At 50.2% G+C, this 23,483-nt stretch overlaps 3 protein-coding genes across 13 annotated transcripts in view; 1 reads left to right on the top strand and 2 right to left on the bottom strand.

The window, feature by feature from the left end:
* Positions 1 to 6,090, top strand: part of Pc (pyruvate carboxylase) — a 96,639-nt gene extending 90,549 nt beyond the window's left edge. For all 7 annotated transcript variants that reach the window (XM_057777622.1, XM_057777624.1, XM_057777626.1 and 4 more), the window contains 11 exons: positions 1,811 to 1,955; positions 2,157 to 2,246; positions 2,334 to 2,555; positions 2,875 to 3,031; positions 3,390 to 3,630; positions 3,745 to 3,994; positions 4,167 to 4,411; positions 4,501 to 4,680; positions 4,763 to 5,011; positions 5,247 to 5,387; positions 5,470 to 6,090. In XM_057777622.1, the coding sequence (XP_057633605.1) occupies positions 1,811 to 1,955; positions 2,157 to 2,246; positions 2,334 to 2,555; positions 2,875 to 3,031; positions 3,390 to 3,630; positions 3,745 to 3,994; positions 4,167 to 4,411; positions 4,501 to 4,680; positions 4,763 to 5,011; positions 5,247 to 5,387; positions 5,470 to 5,718 (2,169 nt within the window). In that variant the 3' untranslated portion in view covers positions 5,719 to 6,090. The remainder of the gene's footprint in view (positions 1 to 1,810; positions 1,956 to 2,156; positions 2,247 to 2,333; positions 2,556 to 2,874; positions 3,032 to 3,389; positions 3,631 to 3,744; positions 3,995 to 4,166; positions 4,412 to 4,500; positions 4,681 to 4,762; positions 5,012 to 5,246; positions 5,388 to 5,469) is intronic.
* A 988-nt stretch (positions 6,091 to 7,078) lies between these two features.
* On the bottom strand, positions 7,079 to 9,936 carry Rce1 (Ras converting CAAX endopeptidase 1). Of its 5 annotated transcripts, none has more exons than XM_057778451.1 (8): positions 9,741 to 9,936; positions 9,514 to 9,616; positions 9,337 to 9,420; positions 9,055 to 9,133; positions 8,401 to 8,568; positions 8,208 to 8,279; positions 7,888 to 7,963; positions 7,079 to 7,717 (listed from the first exon to the last, which is right to left on the bottom strand). In XM_057778451.1, exons 1-8 carry the CDS (start codon positions 9,923 to 9,925, stop codon positions 7,357 to 7,359), a joined length of 1,128 nt encoding a protein of 375 aa, XP_057634434.1. In that variant the 5' UTR covers positions 9,926 to 9,936; the 3' UTR covers positions 7,079 to 7,356. The 5 variants fall into 5 exon arrangements, with proteins under 5 accessions (XP_057634434.1, XP_057634430.1, XP_057634432.1 ...); XM_057778447.1 differs by having other exon boundaries at positions 7,888 to 7,950; XM_057778449.1 differs by having other exon boundaries at positions 7,079 to 7,648; positions 7,888 to 7,950.
* A 129-nt stretch (positions 9,937 to 10,065) lies between these two features.
* Top6bl (TOP6B like initiator of meiotic double strand breaks) overlaps positions 10,066 to 23,483 on the bottom strand; it is a 108,565-nt gene continuing 95,147 nt past the window's right edge. Inside the window, 6 exon segments of the mRNA XM_057778701.1 lie at positions 10,066 to 10,259; positions 10,262 to 10,557; positions 11,405 to 11,511; positions 16,532 to 16,630; positions 20,778 to 20,888; positions 22,961 to 23,082. Coding sequence (XP_057634684.1) covers positions 10,150 to 10,259; positions 10,262 to 10,557; positions 11,405 to 11,511; positions 16,532 to 16,630; positions 20,778 to 20,888; positions 22,961 to 23,082 — 845 coding nt within the window. The 3' untranslated portion in view covers positions 10,066 to 10,149.

Below are 23,483 nucleotides of genomic sequence, written 5' to 3'. Positions count from 1 at the left end.
ACCGTCAGGAGTGGTTCACCGAGTTGGCATTGAAGTTGTCACCTCCTACGGGGCGTCTCCTTGCCCCTAGGCTACCTGGGTCCCTTCTTCCTATTCCTCTCTCTCCATACCCGAGTCTCAGGAGCGCGTGGGTGGCAGGAATGCAGGGAGGTAGAGGCTGGATTCTAGTCCTACGCAGCCTTGAGCGAGCTTCTGGTGGAGACCCAGGGCTGTTAATTGCCTGTATTATTCACGCCTAAGGGAGCAGGAAACCGCGCGGCTTGAGGGGCTTAAGTTCTTGCAGCTGGAAGCCACTGCCTGATTGTTGCTGCTGGGACACTTCAACTTTTGCAAAACAATTTGGATCTTTAGTCTGATCAGCTGTGATGTGAGGCGGCGTCAGATACTTTGTCTTCCCCTAAAGAGTTTCTTTCACTCCAAACATAAACGAGTTCTAGCATCTGCCATGTGTTGCCCTGTGCTGGGAGCCAGGTGGTTTCTGGCTCTTTTTTTTATTTTTTTGGTTTTTCGAGCCAGGGTTTCTCTGTGGCTTTGGAGCCTGTCCTGGAACTAGCTCTTGTAGACCAGGCTGGTCTCGAACTCACAGAGATCCGCCTGCCTCTGGCTCTTTTCCTACCACTATGGGGCTTTCAGTAGAGGCAATGGTGGGAGGCTCTTGATCCATCTCCTGTGCAGCCTTGGGGGCGTCAGCTGCTCTGGTTCCTATTGCTGGTGGGCAAGGCACCCCAACTTGTCCAATCTGTTGGGCAAAGGTGGCAGTGTTGAAGCAGCTCAGGGGAAAGGTGTGGACTGAGCAGAAGGGATTAAGAGTTCAGGGTTTGGGGGCTGGAGAGATGGCTCAGTGGTTAAGAGCATTGACTGCTCTTCCAGAGGACCCAGGATCAATTCCCAGCACCCACATGGGAGCTCACAACTGTCTGTAACTCCAAGATCTGATACCCTCACATAGACATAAGTGCAGGCAAAACACCAATGCACATAAAAATAAATATAAAAAAAGTTCAGGGTAGCTGGGCGATGGTGGCACACGCCTTTAATCCCAGCACTTGGGAGGCAGAGGCAGGCGGATCTCTGTGAGTTCGAGACCAGCCTGGTCTACAGAGCTAGTTCCAGGACAGGCTCCAAAGCCACAGAGAAACCCTGGCTCGAAAAACCAAAAAAAAAAAAAAAAAAAAAGAAAAAGAAAAAAAAAAGTTCAGGGTTTGTCATGCGACAGTGGTCCATTGTGTCCAGTCACACAGGAATGGGGAAGCCGGGGTATAAGGCAAGGCATCCATCTACCAGATAACTGGGGAGCACAGGATGCGGGGCTCCATGAGGGATGTGGAGATGCTGGCTGCCATTCCACCTGGCTCCAAAGAGAGGTTGTCACGGGAGCAGGTCCAGATCAGGGCATCCTAAGGACAGTGGCATGTGAGAAGTGGAAGGGTAGAGGAAGAGGAGGTCAGGGAGGAGAGTCAAGGCAGGAACTGTCAGCAAGATGCTGCGAGACGCTGTTGGAATTAGGAAGAGCTGATGCCGTGGTAGTAGGGTCACGTGGCTGGCAGGGGTAAAAGGGTTATGTGTGCTGATATTGCAGAGGCATACCTAGGTTCTAGGCCATGCGGGAGGTGTTAGATCTTAGTTTGTAGACCCAAGAGGGGTGGCACTGGCATATGTTCTGGGGTGAGCAAAGGTGGAGGGTGTGCATCTAGCCCCTGGCAGCTCCAGGGATTGCCTGACTGATGGTGAGATCGGGCGCCGCAGTGCTCCAAGGTTGTTTCTTCCCTTCCTCGAGCTGCACAGTGACCCCTCTGCCTTTGTCTTGCAGACCAACATCCCCTTCCTGCAGAATGTGCTCAACAACCAGCAGTTCCTAGCAGGCACTGTGGACACCCAGTTTATTGATGAGAACCCTGACCTCTTCCAGCTGCGGCCCGCACAGAACCGAGCCCAGAAGCTGCTACATTACCTCGGTCTGCCCACCCTTCTCCCTCCTGACTGTTCCTTGTCTCCCACTCCATAGCCCCGTCCTTGTTAAGGTCCTGTACCTCCACATGGCCCTTAATAGGTTTCTGCTGCCTGGACCTAAGAGGCCTGGGTGTTCTGGGGAGAGTCTCTATCCCGAGCCTACCTACTCACAGCTGCCCTTGACATACTGCCCACTTCCTCCCCAGGACATGTTATGGTGAATGGCCCCAGCACTCCACTCCCTGTCAAGGCCAATCCCAGCCCTGTGGACCCCATTGTTCCTACAGTGCCTATAGGTAGGTGAGATCCCTTTTTACCAACCCAAGGATGTAATGTCTGATTGCTACCTACAGGATAGGCATTGATGTTCTTGTCTGCTCTAGGTCCACCCCCAGCTGGCTTCAGAGACATCCTTCTGCGAGAGGGGCCAGAGGGCTTTGCCCGAGCCGTGCGGAATCACCAGGGGCTGCTGCTGATGGACACAACCTTCCGGGATGCCCACCAGTCACTGCTGGCCACTCGAGTGCGCACACATGATCTCAAAAAGATTGCGCCCTATGTTGCCCACAGCTTCAACAGGCTCTTCAGCATGGAGAACTGGGGAGGTAGCTGGAGCGGGGCTGGGATGTTGGACAGTGCTAGCAGGAATGGAGTGCCCAACTCAGAAGGCCAGGACACTAGGGACAGAGAGATGTTGACAGAGAGACAGCTGGAAAAAGCCCAGTGCTTGAGGCTGCAGGGCTGGGGTGTAGGCCCTGTCCTGGGTAGCTTGAGGGCAGTGGGGAGCTCATCAATGCTTGCAGGGTCTCAGATGAGCCTGAGTATCCCAGAGCATCAGTGGAGGGAGAGGTGGGGGCAGTAGTGAGGGGGCCATGGAGGGTCCTTGTGACATGTGGAGTGACCAGTCTCTCTGTTCTTGCCCAGGAGCCACATTCGATGTTGCCATGCGCTTCTTATATGAGTGCCCCTGGAGGCGGCTGCAGGAGCTTCGGGAGCGCATCCCCAACATCCCGTTCCAGATGCTCCTGCGGGGGGCCAATGCCGTGGGCTACACCAATTACCCTGACAATGTGGTCTTCAAGTGAGCCTGGGTCAGCTGGGACCACACAGCAGTGGGCTCCAAAGTGTCTTTGACTACACCCTATGGGGACCAAACATAAAATTGCAGAGGCATAGCAGGCAGGGCTTCTGGGTCTCCATGGCAGCAAACACTGAGGGAGATGACTTGTCCCAGGAATCACAGTGTGGAACTGGGGTTGGAAGCCAGGCCACCACACCTTTGCCAAGAATCTCACTAACCCTCCTGGCCCAGGCTGGCCTGGAAAAGGCCTTGTTTACCTTTGAAGCCCCTACTCCTGCCAGGCCAGACTTCATCCCCTGGGGGCTGGGAGCTAGAAAAGGAAGTGCAGGAAGGATTCACCTGTTTTCTCACCTGCCAGGTTCTGTGAGGTGGCCAAAGAGAATGGTATGGACATCTTCCGAATCTTTGACTCCCTCAACTACTTGCCAAACATGCTGCTGGGCATGGAAGCAGCGGGCAGTGCTGGGGGTGTGGTGGAGGCTGCCATCTCGTACACCGGTGATGTGACTGACCCCAGCCGCACTAAATACACGCTGGAGTACTACATGGGCTTAGCTGAAGAACTGGTGCGAGCTGGCACCCACATCCTGTGCATTAAGGTGCCAAGGCTGCTTGCCTATCTCTTTCTCTCACCCTCCCCACCATACCCACCATGGCCTGCAGCACAGAAACACATCCCATCCCTCCTCACCATGTTTCTTTCTCCTTTTTAGGACATGGCAGGGCTACTGAAGCCTGCGGCCTGCACCATGCTGGTCAGCTCCCTCCGGGACCGATTCCCTGACCTCCCGCTGCACATCCACACCCATGACACCTCAGGAGCAGGCGTGGCGGCCATGCTGGCCTGTGCACAAGCTGGGGCTGATGTTGTGGATGTGGCAGTAGACGCCATGTCTGGAATGACGTCACAGCCCAGCATGGGGGCCCTGGTGGCGTGTACCAAGGGGACTCCTCTGGACACAGGTAGGATGGAAGAGCCCGTGGCCACGCCCCTCTCAAATAACCCCAGCAGTCTGGGACACACAGAATCAGATGCCTCGCTCTGCTCCCACCCAAATTTGAGATGGGATCTGGGCTAGCCCCGAGTCCTGGAAGGAGCCCCTGCCAAGCTCTCCTAACTCTAGCTTCCCTGCAGAGGTACCCCTGGAGCGTGTGTTTGACTACAGCGAGTACTGGGAAGGGGCTCGGGGGCTCTATGCAGCTTTTGATTGCACGGCTACCATGAAGTCTGGCAACTCAGATGTGTATGAGAATGAGATCCCAGGGGGCCAATACACCAACCTACACTTCCAGGCCCACAGCATGGGGCTTGGCTCCAAGTTCAAGGAGGTCAAGAAGGCCTATGTGGAGGCTAACCAGATGCTGGGGGACCTCATCAAGGTGAGCGAGGCTCTTATCTAATGGCCCTGCACACTGCACTCCTGCCTCTGTGCCTATCATTCTTATTACCAGAGATCTTTTCTCTTCAGGTGACACCATCCTCCAAGATTGTGGGTGACCTGGCCCAATTCATGGTGCAGAATGGGTTAAGCCGGGCAGAGGCTGAAGCTCAGGCAGAAGAGCTGTCCTTCCCCCGCTCTGTGGTGGAATTCCTGCAGGGCTACATTGGGATCCCCCATGGGGGTTTCCCTGAGCCCTTCCGCTCTAAGGTAGGGATGGTGCCTTAGGATGTGAGACAGGTACCGAGTACAAGAACCTGGCCTGATCCTCACCCTCTGCTTTGCTCCTCAGGTGCTAAAGAACCTGCCAAGAGTGGAGGGGCGGCCTGGAGCCTCCCTCCCTCCCCTGAACCTGCAGGAGCTAGAGAAGGACCTGATTGAGCGGCATGGGGAGGAGGTGACCCCAGAGGATGTTCTCTCGGCAGCCATGTACCCTGATGTCTTTGCCCAGTTCAAAGACTTCACGGCCACCTTTGGTCCTCTGGATAGCCTCAATACCCGCCTCTTTCTTCAAGGACCCAAAATTGCAGAGGAGTTTGAGGTCAGTGGTTCTTGTGTTTGTCCACACTCAGCCCCAAGCACTACAGAAGCCCTGCCAGACAGCCCAGACTCGGTTCTGACAGCCTTGTGGACTTTAGAGCAGAAACAGTCCTTGTGTGACCAGAGGCTAGGCCTTTACACATGGAACTAAGATCCAGGTTGTATGACTTCCCTTGTCGGAACCCGGGGCCTGCTCTCCTGACTCTCTCCCCAAATTTGACCTACCTTTTCTGCAGGTGGAACTGGAACGGGGCAAGACACTGCACATCAAAGCCCTGGCAGTGAGTGACCTGAACCGGGCTGGCCAGAGGCAGGTTTTCTTTGAACTCAATGGGCAACTTCGGTCCATTCTGGTTAAGGACACCCAGGCAATGAAGGTACAGTACCCTCAGGGCCAACCAGGTGGCAGGGCTGGGCCTGACCTGACCTGCTGTCTCATGTCATCTGTCTTGTTTGCAGGAGATGCACTTCCATCCCAAAGCTCTGAAGGATGTGAAGGGCCAGATCGGGGCCCCTATGCCTGGGAAGGTCATAGACATCAAGGTGACAGCAGGAGCCAAGGTGGTTAAGGGCCAACCCCTCTGTGTTCTCAGTGCCATGAAGATGGAGACTGTGGTGACTTCGCCCATGGATGGCACTATCCGCAAGGTTCACGTGACCAAGGACATGACACTGGAAGGCGATGACCTCATTCTAGAGATCGAGTGATCTTGCTTCAGAGTGGCAGCCTGGCCAATCCTACCCCAAACCTCCCAACAGAAGCTGTGCAGCCAGGGCAGGCCCAGGCCGGCCAGTACCTGAGGGCAGAAAGGTCAGGCCCTTGAGGTCCTGTCCCAGGGTACAGCACACACTACCTGCTGTGGTCCATTCCCTTCGGTCATTTGTCCTTTCCTTATGGACAGGCAGTTGCTCATGTTCTCATCTCTTGCCAAATAAGGGGCTGCTCCTGTGGGAGACTACAGGTGTACAGCTGGTGGCCTTGGGACCTAGGGGAGGTGGTTTAGGGGTTCTACCTCTGGGGGTAGGGGGAAGACCTAATTCGCAGGTCCTGGGAAATTTGCTCAATAAAAGTGGCCTTCCCTTGCCCTCCACACTAGGTCATGACAGTCTACACCATCTCTAGTGCTGTCTCCAACCCAGGGCAGTGTGGGTGGGGTTCTCTCAAATTCCCATGAGATCTAGGTCAAATCTGTTTTACTTAAGAAAAAAAAAGAAAGAAAGAAAACTTCCTGAATCTCAGGAAAGTGGAAGCCTGCAGCCTGTCTGCCCAGTGTTCTCAGGGTCCTGGCACTTGACTTTGGGAGAGAACAAGTCCAGTGGGCCTAGGCTGCATCCTCTCTGGACCCCAAGAGCTAAATGTTCTATCTACCCCTTCACCTCTCTAGTGCCAGCTTCTACATAGGCTGGAGGTGAGAGGCGCTCTTCAGGGAGGCACTGGGGAAATGAGTACATACCTGTGTTCTCTCAGGCACCAGCTCTAGGGACCAGGTTTCAGGACAATCTGGAATGTGGGAGACTTAAAAGGACAGAGGAAAAAGGGCTAGCCGGGAAAACAAGAGCCACTCTAGAGCAGTGAGCAGGTAGAAGCCTGGGACCCTAAAGAACCTTGAGTTGCTGTGTTGCTTGGCAGAGTCCTTGCCATTCTCAGTGCTGTGACCTTTGTCCTGGGTGCAGCAGAGGGACAGTCCAGTAGAACCAGAAACCTCTACTCCTGGGAGACAGAGGAGCATCCTCTGTGCTCTAGACCTACATCCCAGTGTAGAATGAGGCTCTGGAGCCACCCTCCACCAGCTCTTAGGACACGGATCAGAGCTGTGTCTTACTCCCTGACCTCAATAGCAAAGGTGCAGGCCCCACAATGGGCTGGGCTGGGTTCCCACCTGGTACCTGACAGCCACAGGAGCTCAGGAGAGTGAACCATTCTCTGCTTGCCAGGCTCACCTGCCCAGGTTAGCAGTGTTCAAAGTAGCCAAGAGGGAGTGTACATACTGCAGTAGTATAGTGTAGGCCTGAGTCCTCACCAAGATCCAAGTACATGGACTCCCAAAGGTTCAAGACAATGTTAGCCAAGTTAAATCTCTTTAATATCCCAATACAAAGTCTTGATGCAAAAAGACAATGAGAAAACCCTGGGAAGTTGGGAGGGTTTTATAAATAAACCCACTGAGCAGCTTTCCGGGGGGGGGAGCAAAGAGAAGCAGCAGTCCAAAGAGGGAGTGCACAGCTCCTAGGATTTCTCCCTGTCCCCTCATGTCCAGCTGCTCTTCAACCCCTCTGTGAGAGAGGCTGTACCCTTTGGATATCTGCTACTTTCTCTTGGTCCCTGGGATTCAACTAGCTCTGGCTTCAATCCCCTACAAAAATTCCTGAGATCTCGGGGACCCCAGCCAGCCCTGCCCTTGCAGTATTCCTTGATAAGGAGGGGCTGGAGAGCCCGTCAGAGTTCACTGGAGTGTACATAAGAGTGATGGTCAGGAGCATAGTAGGGTCTCTGAGGCTCCTGTTCGTTCCAAAAGCACACAAAGGGGAAGGCTGCCGTAGAGTTTGGGGTCCGTCAGGGGCTGAAGCAGAAGCAGGAAGAGTCCCACACCAAGAGCATAGCCTGCCAGCAGTGGCCACTTCTGTGGATGCTCCAGGGCTGCGCACACAGCAGGGAAGCCCATGTAGTTGCAGAAGGAGTGGCAAAGAACTGGCCCTATCAGGTGTCCTGGAGAGGGAGATGGTGTGACATATGAAACGGCCCCACCACTTCTGACCCCTATGTCATAATCTTTCAGACCTTAAAAAGCTGAGGGCCCTGGCTCGGTCTGTTAGAAGAAACTGTCACATTCACAGTACCCCCTTCTCCCACCCTCATCTGGGGCCCCGAGGACCAACCTGTGCGGATGAAGAGGAAAGCTGTGTAAGCACCGAAGACAGCGGTGTAGGAGAACTGGAACGCTGGAGACAGAAGCTGCGAGTGACTACAGCTGATGCCCACCCTGCCCCAGCCCTGCACATCCTACAGCCAGAGACCACCCTTGCCCCTTTGACAGTGGATGCCTCACCATCTATGGCTGTTCTCTGTACCCCACCTCCCATGACCAGTGGTCCCCATTCAACATTTATAGCCCCGTGGTTCCAGCTCTTTCTGTAGGCTGTCAGGCATATCATAACACCCAGCCCCCAGCTGTGCCAAGCAAGTTCCCCAGGCTCACCTGCAGACAAGAAGATACTCCCCACACTGCTTTGGCGGAAACGTAGCTGCTCAATAATGTGATGAAAATGGGCTGGGAGGAAAGTGAAAACCACATCGTATTCCTCTGGTCTGCTGTCTAGCTCACCCCTCACCCCAAGCCCCATTTTCAGCCCTCATGCTGGGAACATCTTTACTGGACCAGTTAGACTCACCAACTCCAAAAAAGAGTGGGCAGGTGAACACAGCAGGGCCCAAACCTGTGCATGGCGCTAACATGGGCAGCATACAAGCTCGGAACACCAGCTCCTCTGTCAAGGGTGCAATAACTTGGTTTCGTAGCCAGCGCATGTCTGTGAGGCAGCGGGCCCAAGAGCGAGGGGCTAGGGTAAATTCAGGATAAATAATGAGTGCCTAGTTACTAAAAAGAGGGACCTTACCACCTGGGTGCCTCTCCTGACCTGGCCAAACTCAGGTCAGGAACCCTGAGAATCAGAATGGGGAAGGGAACAAATCTCAGCACACATAATCACAATGTCTTGAGATATAGTTGACAATGGTAAGGGAAGGGAACAGCAGATGAGGGAGTCGGTAAATTTAACCAAGGCCAGTCTGGGGAAGCCAAGGATGGAAAAGCTGGGGAAGTTGCTTCTGACCCAAATCAAGTACTGTTTTGGGTCCTGAAAGACCTCCCTGAGTATCATAAATTTACAAGGTACCCAGCAATATGATCCACTTTACTGGTGAAGAAACACACCCAGAGAGGTGACATCTCGCCTCTTCAGTCCAGGTCACAGCATCTCACTGACTCCTTTCCCCAGTGTCCTGGACTGCCTGTGCCTACCTTTTCCTCAGTCTTGAAGACTCACCCAGGACAACCTTCAGCCCATCTGTCAGGTCACACGGGCAATCCATAGAGAGCTGCATCAGTGGACCCAGGAAAAGGATCTGGGGGTAGAAAGACGGATCAAATGAAAGACTCACCACAACCCAATGACCTTACTCACACGGTGACGTTGGTCAGCCTCAGGACCACACCAGGGGGCTCAAGGGTCATATCACAATTCCTGTCTGCCAACCTCCAAGACTGGACACAAGGGCATTTCATTACACTAGTGAACACAGGGTAGGAAAAAGGAACCAGGACTCACCATAGTTAGCAGCAGCGGCAGCAGAGCTGCTGGGAAAATGCCCTCCAGCCTGAAGCCCATCAGGGTGAGCAGTGATGTGCCTGGCTGAGCCACAGGAAAGGGGGCATCAGTTTTGTTCCCTCCCACAAAAACCTTGGATTCTTTCCCTGCTTGCCCTGTGCCCCGCCTCCTTCGCACCTGGATGCCAGTGAGTTCCCGCCAGAGTAGCACGCAGAGAGGGGACAGGCTGGAGACCACCAGGACACTGGTGAAACGCCGCTTGATGACAGCAGGGTGGTCCCTAGGAAGGATCAGTAAGTTAGGGGGGCCTGTAGCAGCCACTCGCCAATGCGGCCCCACCCCCGTACGGCCCAAGCCCCGCCTCGCGGGGGCGCGGATTCCGGCCACGCGCGCAGCCCCCGCACCTGGGCAGCTCGCTCTTCCACACGTAGAGGCTGCCCACGTAGGAGCAGGCGAGGCTGAAGCAGGAGAACACGGACACCCAGCAGCACAGCCCCGGGCCCGGGCCGCTCAGCGCGGTTGACTCGGGCTGCCGCTCAGGCCGCGATACCGACAGTAGGCGCAGCCCGTCCCCGCCCAGCGCCGCCATCACGCCCGGACCCGTGGCGCGCGGCAGTGACGTGTCAGCGTGGATGACGTCAGGCGGCCGCGCGAGCCGCCGGTGGCCCCGAAGTGCCCCTCCCCTTGCACCTCAGCGGAGACTCTGTGCTTGGAGCAGCTTTATTGAACTCTAGAAGGCACGGCACACGTGTCCCGGGCGCGTTGGCCCGCTGGGATCCTCTGTAGCGGACGTTTAGAACCTGCGTCCCGGACTCAGCCACTCGGACAGATTGGAAACCTCTTGCAGCCACAAGTCCTGCGGGAGCAGCGGACACAGTGGTGAGGACCCAGCGGCAGCAGCCCAGGCTGGCACCCGTCCTGCCTCGCCGCGGTACCTCCAGGCCGCCCGCAGGGCTCGCTGCATCTGGCGCCGGGGCCCTGCTTTGGACCGCTCGGGCTGGCGATCCTCTGGCATTGGGGGAGGCCACAGTGGGCTCGTGGTGGCGTGTGGTGCACTCTGGAGGGCTCGGATCCCTGGCGGAGCACAGAGCTTGCGATTCTTCCCTGTCCAGGCCGGGGCTTCTCTTGAGCTTCTTGTTTTCTGCTTGCCCGCTGCTCTCTAGGAGAAGAAAAGTCCATTTCAAGTCCTGCTCTCGCAGCCTTGTGCTAGTGCTGCAGAGTCTTGAGGCAGGGGAGCTGGGCGTGGGCATAGTTCTAAATTAGCTCTCCCACTCCATCCTTCCAGATGAAATCTTTCAACTCCTGCCTTCCGTAACTACCTCCCCCCACCCGTCTTAGCTGGACTTTGACAGAGGGCATTAGTAACACCCCCCAACCCCCGCGATTGTGTAGTATGAATTCCAAGCTCCGACTGCTTCGGGCAGAAAGCAACTCAGTCTCTCTGGTGTTGTACTAGGCAGCTGCTACAGTTGCAGCCTTTTGTTATTGATATTTAAACAGGCTGCCACGTAACTAAGGCTGGCCTTAAACTGATCGCCCTGCTTCAATGTCCCAAGCACTGGGGTCACAGACACGAGTCAGCATGCTTTAACCTGTGGGTGGCGACCCCTTTGCATTGAACAACCCTGTCACAGGGGTTGCAAATCAGATATTACGATTCATAACAGTAGCAAAACTACAGTTATGAAGTAGCAATGAAAATAATTTTATGGTTGGGGGTTGCATTGCAGCATTAAGAAGGTTGAGAACTATTTTCTGCTTATCAGTAACGGGTTCATTTGTGGAGGGGAAGGGAATCAAGCTCAGGGTCTTGACAAACAGGCAAGCAAGAACTCTGCCCCTCAGATGCAAATGCCGTGACATCCCTCCTGAGCAGGTCCCTGGGGATCTCGGCCAACAAATGCACTTTCTTTAGAAAAGCTAACATGCACACAATAAGTACATTGTATAGATTTCCAGTCCTCTCAGGTAGCCCCACAATCGCTGTGGCAGCCAACCAATCCCAGCAGGGGGCAGCATAGCCTAACTGTAGTGGTGTAGTTGAACCGCTCCCAGCCACGGCTTTTACTTATCTGCTTTCAGCCCAGGCGGCTTACCCACATGGGACTGCTGGCCGATAGTCCCATGCCAGTCTTCGGTGCTCTGGGTGGAATGCTTTTTCTCTGGAGCCGAGTGCTGTAACAATTAGAAATTCCAAGTGAGTCTGCAGAAGTCTGACTGAGCCATAGTGAGCCGTGTGCCTGGTGGCTTGATTGATTTATAGGGCGTTCTTCACCTGGAACTCTCTTCCTCCTAGTTCATCAGTCTCTACTTGACCTCCAACTTTCAAAGCATCCTCCTTCTGTGCAACTCACGCTCTAGCCTTCCCAGCAAGTCTGTTCTTCCCTGGACTTGGGATGCTGACAGTGGAGTATGGCACTGCTCATCATTTTATGTGCATGTGTCCATCTCCCTACTCAGTCTATTTGTGAGGACCTATGTGAATTACGTGTGGAGGCCAGGAGAGGGCGTCAGGTCCCCTGGAATTGGAATTACATGTTTGTGAGCTGCCTGACGTGATTCTGGTCTGTTGCAAGAGCATGGTCCCTCTTAAACACAGCCATTTCTCCAGCCCCTCTTTATGGAGTCCTGACTGTCTGGAACTTAATATGTAGACCAGGTAGGCTTGAACTCACAGAGATCATCCTGCCTTTGCCCCTTGAGTGCTAGGATGAAAGGCGTACATCACAATGCCTGGCCATGTCTGTTTTAAAATAAATAATTGGGGGGGGGGGTGAGGAACAGGGTCTCATATATCCCAGGGCTGACCTTGAATATTTGATCGCCTGTCTCTCTGATCATCTGTATGCATATGTAAATTATTAAATATAAAAATTAAAAAGAAATCTTTTTTTTTTTTTTTTTTGATTTCGAGACAGGGTTTCTCTGTGGTTTTGGAGCCTGTCCTGGAACTAGCTCTTGTAGACCAGGCTGGTCTCGAACTCACAGAGATCCGCCTGCCTCTGCCTCCCAAGTGCTGGGATTAAAGGCGTGCGCCACCACCGCCCGGCAAAAGAAATCTTTAAAAAGATGAAAAATGAGTACTTGCATAGCTCAAAAGTGCATGAAAGCTCCGGGTACAACCCCTAGCACTACATAAAATGGCATAGTAGCACATACATGTAATCCCAGCATGCAGGAGATGAAGGCAAATGAGTATGAGTTCAAGACCATCAGCTACATAGGAAGATAAAGGCCATATAAAGATAAAGGTCTCAGATACACAAGAGTCTGCCTCAGAAGCAACAACCAAGCCCTCATCTGTGATTTCTGCTCCAAAGAACACCATCGGGAGTGGGAAGTTAAACAGGAGTAGGAGAGAGTGGGCTGAGCTCAGTGGGTGCAGGGCTGGTTTTCAGTGCAGTGGAGTTTGGAAGGGGGGCACAGAGATCCTTAGCACCTTTAGAGTTGCACATTTTAAAATGACAAATCAGCCGGGCATGGCAGTTCACACCTTTACTCCCAGCCCTCAGGAGGCAGACACAGGCAGATCTTTGATGTGGGATTCCCCTCTGTATGCTGTTTTATTGCCAGCGGTTAATAAAAAAAAGCTGCTTTCGGACAATGGCTTAACAGAGTAAAGCCAGGCGGAAAATCTGAGCAGAGATGAAGGGAGAGAGTTGGCGGAGTTGTAGAGACGCCTGTAGTTGAAGGAGGAGAAAGATTCCTGCACGCTGGTACCAGTAAACCACAAGCTTCATGGTAAAATATAAAATAATAGAAATGGGTTAATTTAAGATATAAGGGCTAGCTAGCAATATACCTAAATGATTGGCCAAACAGTGTTTTAATTAATACAGTTTCTGTGTGATTATTTTGGGTCTGGGTGGCCGGGAAGAACAAGCAGCCCGCGCTTACAGATCTCTGAGTATGAGGTCAGCCTGGTCTACAGAGCAGGTTCCAGGACAGCCATGGCTACACAGGGAAACCCTGTTATGAAAGACAACAAAAAAGGTAAGTCCTACATAAGAATTACATCACAGTAAAATACACTCTATAACACACTGCTCCCCCCTCCCCCCCAAGACAGTCTCACTACGTAGCTTTGGCTGTAGTGGAACTTACTGTGTAGGCCAGGCTGGGCTCTGTCTCGCAAGTGCTGGGGTAAAGGTGTACACTTCCATACCTGGCTATGTTACAGAGCTATGCAGTTACAGTCACTGATCAGTATTTCTGTTGCTGGTTCCACAGTCTTTCCCAATAGACCAAAATCCTCAGAGGCACACATCCTAAAAAGGTGTGTGCCGTCTTACCTGGTCTACATTGCTTATTAATACAAGTTCCAACTTGTGTAATTGCATTCCCAGGAACACACGAAGGACAAAGCTAGCCCCCAAGAAACAGTGCCGTTTCAGTTTACTCTAGCCGGGGAAGTCTTGTGTAACAGACATGTCTGTCTTCTTTTACAAACTGGTTTTGCTGAGGGATGACCCACCTAAGGCAGGTTGCATACCCATCAATATCTGGGCTTCCAGAGGCAGCCTGATCCTCAAAAATATAGCTCCTTGGATTCAATATTAGAACATTCAGTTCTAGTCTGCACCCTAGGAAACCAAACCTTTCCTTAGAGAACTGCCCATTTCTCCTTAAACTATAGATGGGTTGATTCTATATTAGGTGAGTTGGCTAGTTGCCATGGAAACAAAGTGATTAGGCCCACAAGTAAAAGAATTTGACCTAGGACCTTGATCATGTAGTTTGTGCCTGAGGCCACTGGGTGCCGCTATTGCACCACCAATGAGTTATCACAGTGGCTGGTTCTAGAGGGAAGAAGTAATGACAAAGGGTGGATGTGCCTCTTCTTCCCTGGGCTTGTCACTCACTCCTACAAAGGTACACTGTGATCAGGCTGTGAAGCCCTGTAACTAGCAAGTTTTAAGTTTTACAATTACCTTGTAAGATGGACAACAATGACCTAGCTCAGAACATCTCTGTGGAGACTGCGGTGGAAATACAGACTATGTTCTGTAAATGCTCCTTTCTTCCGAGATCCTTGGGTTCACCAGCCATCTGCCAAGTTAAGTGGGCTATGGATGGCCCTGAGGCTAGAACCAAACAAGGTAAAGAGGTCAGATAGATTCTTTCAGATCTCACTGGGATGTCAGAGGTCCACCAAAAGATCTCCAGAAACAGGCACTCTAGATCTGAGGGGTCTTCCCGGGTCCTAGCGATGGCTCATGCTGTTCTCCTGGTCTGTGCTACACTGGACGGTGCCCCTTCCCCACATATCCGTGCCCTAACACCAAGCGCCTCTGAGTGTGAGATTTGGAAAAAGGGTTGTGGCAGATACAATCATGCTGGATTCAGGGCAAGCCCTCCTAAAGCTGAGAAACAGGTAGGAAAAGGCTAGGTGAAGGTGGCTGGGGCAAAAGCTGGAGTTATGTAAACCACAAATTAGGGAGCCAGAGAGACAGGATGGACTCTCCCAGGGCCTCTGAAGGAGGCACAGATCTGCTCACACCTTGATTTTAGGTGCCTGGCTTCCAAAACTGACAAGATAAATGATGGTCTGTCTGTCTGTCTGTCTGTCTGTCTATCTATCTATCTATCTATCTATCTATCTATCTATCTATCTATCTATCTATCGCTTTGTTTTGGTTTTTGGAGACAGTTTCTCTGTAGCTTTGGAGCCTGTCTTGGAACTCGCTCTGTAGACCAGGCTGGTCTCGAACTCACTGAGATTCGTGTGACTCTGCTTCTGGGTGCTGGGATTAAAGGCGTGCACCACCACTGCCTGGCATAAATAATGTTTTAAGTTGTGTGTTTCTGGTAATGTCTTAGAGCATCTCTAGGGAGCTAATATAGCAGTTGTGAGCTTTACTTGTTGAGGTGCAGTCATCAGCTCTCCAGCCCAGTGGAAAGCAGGGAGGTTTCACAGTGAGCCAGCTGAGGGCTGCAGACAAGTATGACGGAAGTTGTGACAGGCGCAGTGGCGTGGGCTGCCAGCCCCACTGAAGAGAAGGGCAAATCCAAGAACTCTGAAGATCATTCTGTGCCTGAGGACCTAGATTCCTTATCCAATCAGGTCGACCAGAGACAAAGGGAGAATGGGTGCGGAGGGCGTGCTGAAGGTCCTCTCTTCTGAAAGTCTGCTAAAGTCACTCTAGGAAATGAATGATGAGATACCGTGTGGGGGTTGGAGATGCTTCTGAGTGCTGGGATCTGGTGGTACACAACTTTAATCTCAGCACTCAAGAAGCAAGTCAGACAGGTCTCTATGAATTTACAGTCAGGCTGAGCTACATAGAGTTCAAGGACAGCCAAGGCTATGTATTAAGACCCTGTTCTCAAAAACATTTTTATTTTGTTTTCATTTCTCAGGAATGACCATTCTATTTATTGCCTGACATTAAGTAGCCATCTTGACACCAATCCCTCCCTCCTTCCCTCCTTCCCTTCCTCTTTCCCAGAAGCCATAGTGTAATGATTTAATCATTAGTCCTTTGCTTATTTAATTTATACTTTAGTTTTTTTTTAATGTCAAGAGAACCAGAGACTGGTGTGATGGCACACACCTTTAATCCCAGGAGGCAGAGGCAGGCAGATCTCTGAGTTCAAGTCTAGTCTGATCCTACAAAGGGAGTTCCAGGACAGCCAGGGCTACAAAGAGAGACCTGTTCTGAAGAACTAAAAGGGTAGGGGGAGGGAAGGAGGGAGGGAGGGGAGGAGGGAGGGAGGAAGGGTAGGCGAACCAGAAAGGTGGGCTTTAGTTGAACAATTTACTCCCAGCTACTCCTGGAATCTGAAGGCACACAGAATTTTCTAGGCAAGATCTCCCCCTGTGAGAGGACACGGCCACCAAACGTGCTGGAGTAGAAACCCCACTGAGAGCTCTGGGCCTCCAGCATCCAGAAGGGTGAACTGCTAACAGTAGATTTTTATGAGACACAAGCCTCACAACAGTAATTTTAGGCATGCATTATTATTATTTTACTGGCATCAAAACCAAAGCTTGGCAAGGTTAAATCATATCTCTAACGATGCCAACAATGACCCAGTGGTAGAAATGGAACCCAGTGTCCAGCCATGCTCTCGGCTTCTACAAAGCACTTGGTTCTGTGACGTTTCTTGGGCCAGGGCATCTTTGCTGAAAGGCCAGCCGTACGACCTGAAGAATGGGAGATTTCCACTAAAATACTATTATCGTCACATTTACCTGTTCTGTGTCACATGAGCAGTGGTGCAGAAGTCGGTGCTGGGTGGTATCATAAAATAATCTGTGCAGTTTGGTCCCAAATTCCTGTGTGTCAGCTGCCTGAAATCCACGAGAAAGAGAAGGCTGAATTCACCACTGGAACCAGAGGGGAAGCTGCAGAGCCTGAGGAAGACAAGATACAACCTTCTCTGCTGTATTTACGGTTTTTGTCTCTACGGGTGCTCGGTATGTGTCTCCCATATGTCTTCCCACCTAAGCAATATCTTCAACCAAGGTTTTTGTCTGCAGCAGATAGATATCCCTGAAATCCCTCTGTCTCATGTTTGGGTTGTAAAAGATTCTCTTCCCTAAGATGAACGAGAAAGCAGTGATTCCCACTGATGCAGTGGGATTCCTCAGCGAGACTAAGGAAGAGGTAGGAAGTCTTCCTCAGATAGGCCTTCTAGAGAAAAGAGCCAGAGAATGCAGTCTGTATCTTGGGCATACGGGTCAGCCTTTGCGCTTCAGTGCTGGACTGTGGGGTATCAGAGTGAAAGAACACGAGAAATCGCCTGAAACCATGCATTAATTTAAAAAAAGATTTACTTTATGTGTGTGCTTGTATGTTTGTAAGCCATGTGTGCATAGGATCCTGCAGAGGCTAGAAGAGGCGTCATATCCCCTGGGGCTGTTGTGAGCCACCTGATGTGGGTACTTAGAACTAAACTTGGGTCCTCTGGAAAGACAGCAAGTTCTCTTATAACAGCTGAGCCATTTCTCTGGCCCCCAACACATTAATTTTATACACAAGAAACTGAAATTCAAAAAGAAGTGACCCATTCAAGATCAGGTAGGACAAAAGCCAGGGCCACTTCTTTTTACCCCATCAACTACATGCCCAAAGATGTAGTTTGTCATGACTTAAAGGCACTTGCTTATAAAGACATCATTCTTTGTGCCAATAGTTCAAAGCACTTTATTCTACGAAATAATTTTTGATAAAACAAGATACCACAGAGTGTTAACTGAGACACTATATACAGAATAAAACTTACCAACTTAGAAGACTGGGTGATTAGATTAAGTAACAAAGTACACTATTTATTGACTAAAGCAAATTCTAACCCTGTTGAAATTGATGAAATGCCATTATATATATATATATATAAAAATATAGTTCCTTGGTTTTTACTATACGATATGAGATGTACAAAAGTTAAAATTATAGTGATAGAAATTAGTACTAAAGTTTGTCTATGTGTTATATTATCTTCTAAGAAAAAAAGAGCACATAAAAATAAAGAAACAGCCAGACCTGGGAAGCAGAGGTAGGTGGAGCTCCGTGAGTTCAATACCAGCCTCATCTACACAGCATTCCCAAGCAGCCAAAGACTGTCTGGAGGGGAAGCAGCAGCAACAGCTAGGGAATCTGTGATCTGCTGGCAATCCCAGAGGAAGAAAGGTGACTAACACTGAGAGTCCATTTTGCATAAAGTATTTTGAGTCTCAGTTTCTTCAGCCACTACTATGAATTTTCACAGACTAAGGCTTATGAGCACTCCACATTTCTTTCTCACAGTTTTGGTTATCTGAGATCAGGGTGTGCAGCGATGATGGCTAATGTTAATTGTCACCTTGACCACATTTAGAATCACCTGGACGGAAGGCCTCTGGACAGGCTAATGATTGCTCTGATTATGTTAACTGATGTGGGAAGACCCTCTTAATTGTAGGTGGAACTGTTGGTTCCCAGGCAGATCAAGAACTGATCTGAGTACTGGCATGCACACACACATTCATGGCTCTGTGTCAAAACACCATGGCTAAAGCAACTTGGGGAAGAAATAGTCTATTTTATCTTGGTAGGAACTCAAGGCAGAAACTAAAGCAGAAGCCATGGAGGAACACTTGCTTTCCATGGCTTGCTTAGCCCACTTTCTTCTGTACCCCAGGATCACCTGTCCAAGGATAGCACCGTTCTTACCACAGCAATCATTAGTCAGGAAAATGCCCCTCAGGCTTGCCTACGGAGCTGGTCATTTTCTCAGTTGAGGTTCCCTCCTCTCTGATGACTCTGCCTTCTGTTAAGTTGACTAAACACTAGCCGGCACACCGTTATCCTGACCAAACACTAGACGGCACACAATAGATGAGACTTTGGTTAAGTCTTTGTTTTAGTTTTGGCATGTGGCGCTGTCTATGTGCTGAGTTTTACAGCCTGAATGGTACTTCTGCCATGGAGTCAGTTGTGCTAAGGTCAAGGGGCCCTGTTACAATCCCAGTCATGTGACCCCTCTCAGAGAACAAAACCGCCAGCTGAAGAGCACAGCCTCAAGAGCTTTGATCCCAGTACTTGGGAGGGAGAATCAGGAGGATCTCTGTGATTTCAAGGCCATCCTGGTCTACATCGGAAGTTCCAAGACACCAGGACTTTTTACATAGAAAAACCCTGTTTCAAAAAGAAAACCATTTGCTCCAAAACCACAGAGAAACCCTGTCTCGAAAAACCAAAAAAAAAAAAAAAAAAAAAAGAAAACCATTTGCTTTGTGTGTGTGCACGCGTACATGTACAAGTGCACGCATGTACATGTACAACCAGAGTGCACATGTGGAGGTCAGACGACAACTTCCAAGTGTAGCACAAGTTCTAATTGTTCTTATAAAAAAACCTGGGGTCAAATATTAGGGGGTGAAAGCAGAGCAGTCGGCCACTAGGGAGACCTTTTATCTCTACTGAATCCTCAGACCAAAAGGGCAATCCTGTCCTCAGACTGTGTCCTCTGACTGCTTCAGACTAAGTCTCCAGACTGCACTGCTCTTGTCTCTTCCTGCCTTATATTCCTCTCTCCATCCAGCCTTCCTGCCTCCACCTCCGTAGTGCTGGGAATAGAGGCATGGGACTCCCACGTACTGGGATTAAAGGTGTGGCCACCACCGCCTGGCCCCTAGTGGTTTAGCTCTGCACTGATCTTCAGGCAAGCTTCTTGTTAACACACAAACAAAATAATGTAGTGACATCCAAGAGTGATTTTCTTCAACTATGTGGGCTCCAGGGATCAAACTCAGTTATGATCAAGTTTGAAAGCAAGCGCTTTTACCTGAGATATCTTGACAGTTCCAAAAACTTGAGCTGCCAAGTAGTAGTGGCACACGCCTTTAATCCCAGTAATCAGAGAGGCAGAGGAGGAACGTCTCTGTGAGTTTGAGGCCAGCCTGATCTACAGAATGAGTTCCAGGACAGGCAGGACTACACAGAGAAACGGTGACCCCCCCAAAAAATGTATTTTGATTTAGGTGTGGTAGCTTAAGACCAGCATGTATGATATAAACATTCAGATTATAGCGTGCATTTAGCCCCTAGCCCATGAGGGGCTCTTATTTTCCCCAAACTTTTAAACAAGTTTCAGAGAAGTTATATATAGGCTCAACTCCACATAGCAAGTAACAAGTCAAGAATTGACTGACCCCCAAGCTCTGATGTCAAATTACATTGCACCCTGTTCTGTTCACATACATGGCACTGTGTCTGCCTAGTTGTTTCCAGTGTATTGTGTCACCATGAGGTCATGATGTCATCTTCAACAAGGAGCTGGGAATCAAGGATCTAATTCTAGCTCTCTGAGCAAGTTGTGTGATATAAAAGAAGCATAACTCTTAAATAGCTTTTCTCATTTATAAAAATGGTATATATACTGCTATTCTTCAACAATTATTCTTTGAGACAGGGTTTCTCTGTGTAGCCTTTGCTGTCCTAGAACTGGTTCTCTAGACCACTTGAACTCAGATCTGCCTGCCTCTGCCTCCCAAATGCTAGGACTAAAGGTGTGCTGCATGTATGCGCACCAAGTGCATGCCTGGGGCCTCGAGCCAGAAGAGGGTGTCAGATGCCCGGAAACTGGAATTACAGATAGTGATGAGCTACCATATGGGAGCTGGGCATTGAACCCAGGTCTTCTGGGAGAGCAGTTCTTTTTTTATTTTGGTTTTTCAAGGCAAATAGCCTGGCTGTCCTGGATCACTGGCCTCAGACCCGCCCTCCTCTGCCTCCTGAGTGCTGGAATCAAAGGTGTGCACCGCCACTGCCCGGTGGGAGAGCAGCTCCTAACTGCTGAGCCATCTCTCCAACCCCAACAAATACTTCTGAAAACACTCAAAGCTGGCACTAAGTAGACTAACATAAAGGTGTTTCTCCCAGCACTGTATGGGTTGTAGGCATGCTGCAGAGTGTCACACAGCGTGGTCTGTGACTCCACCCCCATCTGCTAACCTCAAGAGCCTGGAGGCATGTGTTCCTGAAGCTGCTGCAGGTGCTTCCAGTCAGCACACTCGTGATGGCATTCACAGCCACAGAGAGGGAGCCCTGCAGTCTCTGATGAGCCTGGAGTAAGGAGGAAACCATATTAGTCCCAAAGCACTGGCTCTAGAATGCCAAAGGGGAAAGGCTCCAGGCAAGGCAGAACAGCAGCAGTTCCACCAACAACTCTCAATAAGATGATGATGCTGTTTCCTTAAAGTATTCTCTTCTTCCAGAGATGGCATAATGATGTAACATACTAAGAAAAGACAATAAGACACTGGGTAGGGATGGGAATGTGGCTCAGTTGATGGAATGCTGGCCAAGCATGTACGAGACCCTGAACCAGCACAGAATAAACCAGGTATTTTAATAAAACAGGTCTGGAAGCACATACCTGTAATCCCTGACCAGGAAGTGGAGGCAGAAGGAGCAGAAAGAAGGTCAAGGTCACTTTCCAGTAAGAGTTTGAGTTAGCCTAGGCTGTATCAGTCCTTGTTTCCCAAACAAACAGAACAGTAAAACATATTTGGTACTAGAGACATGGCTCAGCAGTTATGAGCAAATACTGCTATTGCAGAGGCTTGGTTCCCAGCACCCATGTCAGACAGCTCACAGCCACCTAGCTTCAGTGCCCTCTATCCACACACACAAGCACATAATAAAAATATTTTATTGTTTGTATGTTTGTTTCTATGTACTATGACAGGGCCTCACTGGCTAGGAACTCACTTTATGTACCAGACTGGCCTTGACTTCCGAGATTCACTTGTCTCCACTTCCTGAGACCTGGGATTAAAGGTGTTTGCCTGCACACCCAGCTTTTATTTATTTTATGTGTTTGAGTGTTTCTGCCAGAAGATTTGTGTATCGTGTGTGCCTGTTGCCAGTAGAGGGCAGAAGAGGGCAACAGATGCCCTGGAACTGGAGTTACAGAGACAGTTGTTGCTGCCTTGTGGGTGCTGGGAATGAAACTAGGTCCTCTGGAAGAGCAGCCATGCTCTTAACTGCCGAGCCATCTCTCCAGCTCTAAAAACAAATCTTTTTTAAAAAGCAAACAAAATAAAACAAATATTTAATTTTTTGTTTTAAATGCATTATTGTTTGAGTGCATGATGTGTGGGTCTGCACACGTCACAGTGCATGCATGGGGGTCGCCGAGTTGGTTCTCTCACGCCACCTTTATATGAGTCTCTGCAATTAAATCCAGTTGGTCAGGTTGTGTGGCAAGTGCTTTGACAGCTGAGCGTTTCTCGGCCCCCAGCTCTGTGGCAGGGTCTCATACTATAGCCTAGGCTGTCCATAACTCATTCTATAACTCAGGCTGGCCTTGCACTTCAGTCATCCTGCCTCAACCTTCCAAGTGCTGTGGTCACATAAGGAAATGACCAGACCCAGCTCTAATGTTGGTTGTTTTGTTGTTTTTAGTTTTAAGCTTTGCTCTTCAGTTGACAGTTTTTTTCTACAAGGAAGTTGGAAATGTATTACCAAAAGCACACAGACTGGAAGAATTCGGTCTGGGCAGAAGCAAGTGTGACATTATGAAAGAACAGGGAAAATGAGGGAAAAGTAAGGTTTATTGAAATATCAGCTCCAGAGAAGATGCACAGATAGGAAGAGGTATGGCTGGACCATGGTGGTGTATGCTGATAATCCTAGCGCTTGGGAGGCAGACCTCTGACTTTGAGGCCAGCCCAGTCTACAGAGCAAGTTTTTATTTTATTTATTTATTTTTTATTTATTTATTTAATTTATTATGTATACAATATTCTTTCTGCATGTATGCCTGAAGGCCAGAAGAGGGCACCAAACCTCATTACAGATGGTTGTGAGCCACCATGTGGTTGCTGGGAATTGAACTCAAGACCTTTGGAAGAGCAGGCAATGCTCTTAACCGCTGAGCCATCTCTCCAGCCCCAGAGCAAGTTCTAAGACAGCCAGGACTACACAGAGAAACCCTGTCTTGGAAGAAAAAAAAAAAGAGGTCTGGCAGCCATGCTATTCTGTTGTTTTGTTGCTGTTCCAGCACAAACTGGCTGCGTGGCCTAAGTGAAAGCTGAAGTCCCTGTCCAATTGCAGCACTGAGACCTCACCAAGGTGGCAGAATGGAGGGCGCAGCGAGGGAGCCTGTGCACTCCCAGGTTGTAATTTATTACCTGGGCAGCCTGGTGGTATTGCTCTAAGACCTGGTCCACAGCTGACTGGATGGACTCTTGCACGGTGCTGCGGCTCTCTGAGAGGATGGCACTGAGATGAGCTGTGAGCAAAGTGTGGAGTCCTAAGAGGAAGAAAATGGTGGGAGCCATGAGTGAGGATGCACTTTTGGGCCTTCTATCCACGTGCTCTGTGTTGGGGCTGGGGCTGGGGTAGTGCTCCTGAAGAAGCTACTTCCACTCTCCACCCCGATTTTTAGAGAAAGCCCCTCTGAAGCCCCACTGGCAAATGAAAGCAAGCTTAGGAAAATTAAATGAGTCACACTGTTTTTGAAAAAAATAAATGCTTAATCCATGCTACGAACAATGATGGTGGTACCTTCCGAAGGAAAAGGAAGTCTCTTAGGAGTGTCTAACCTCTTCCACCCCTACTTGAGCATCACTGTTAAGTGAGCCTCCAGTTGTCTGCAGGGTGTCATTTCTTTTCAATGTTCTGTGCTAAAGGAAAGGCTAAAACTTACAGAAA

This window comes from Chionomys nivalis, chromosome 8, assembly GCF_950005125.1.
Source record: "Chionomys nivalis chromosome 8, mChiNiv1.1, whole genome shotgun sequence".
Taxonomy (NCBI): Eukaryota; Metazoa; Chordata; class Mammalia; order Rodentia; family Cricetidae; genus Chionomys; species Chionomys nivalis.
This window is presented reverse-complemented; position numbering and strand designations above follow the sequence as displayed.

Coding starts and splice junctions, on each gene's coding strand:
- Rce1 (XM_057778451.1), bottom strand. CDS start 9,925: ATGGCGGCGCTGGGCGGGGACGGGCTGCGCCTACTGTCGGTATCGCGG. Junction 9,617..9,740: donor TGGAAGAGCGAGCTGCCCAG/GTGCGGGGGCTG, acceptor GATCCTTCCTAG/GGACCACCCTGCTGTCATCA. Junction 9,134..9,336: donor TGCCGCTGCTGCTAACTATG/GTGAGTCCTGGT, acceptor TTCTACCCCCAG/ATCCTTTTCCTGGGTCCACT.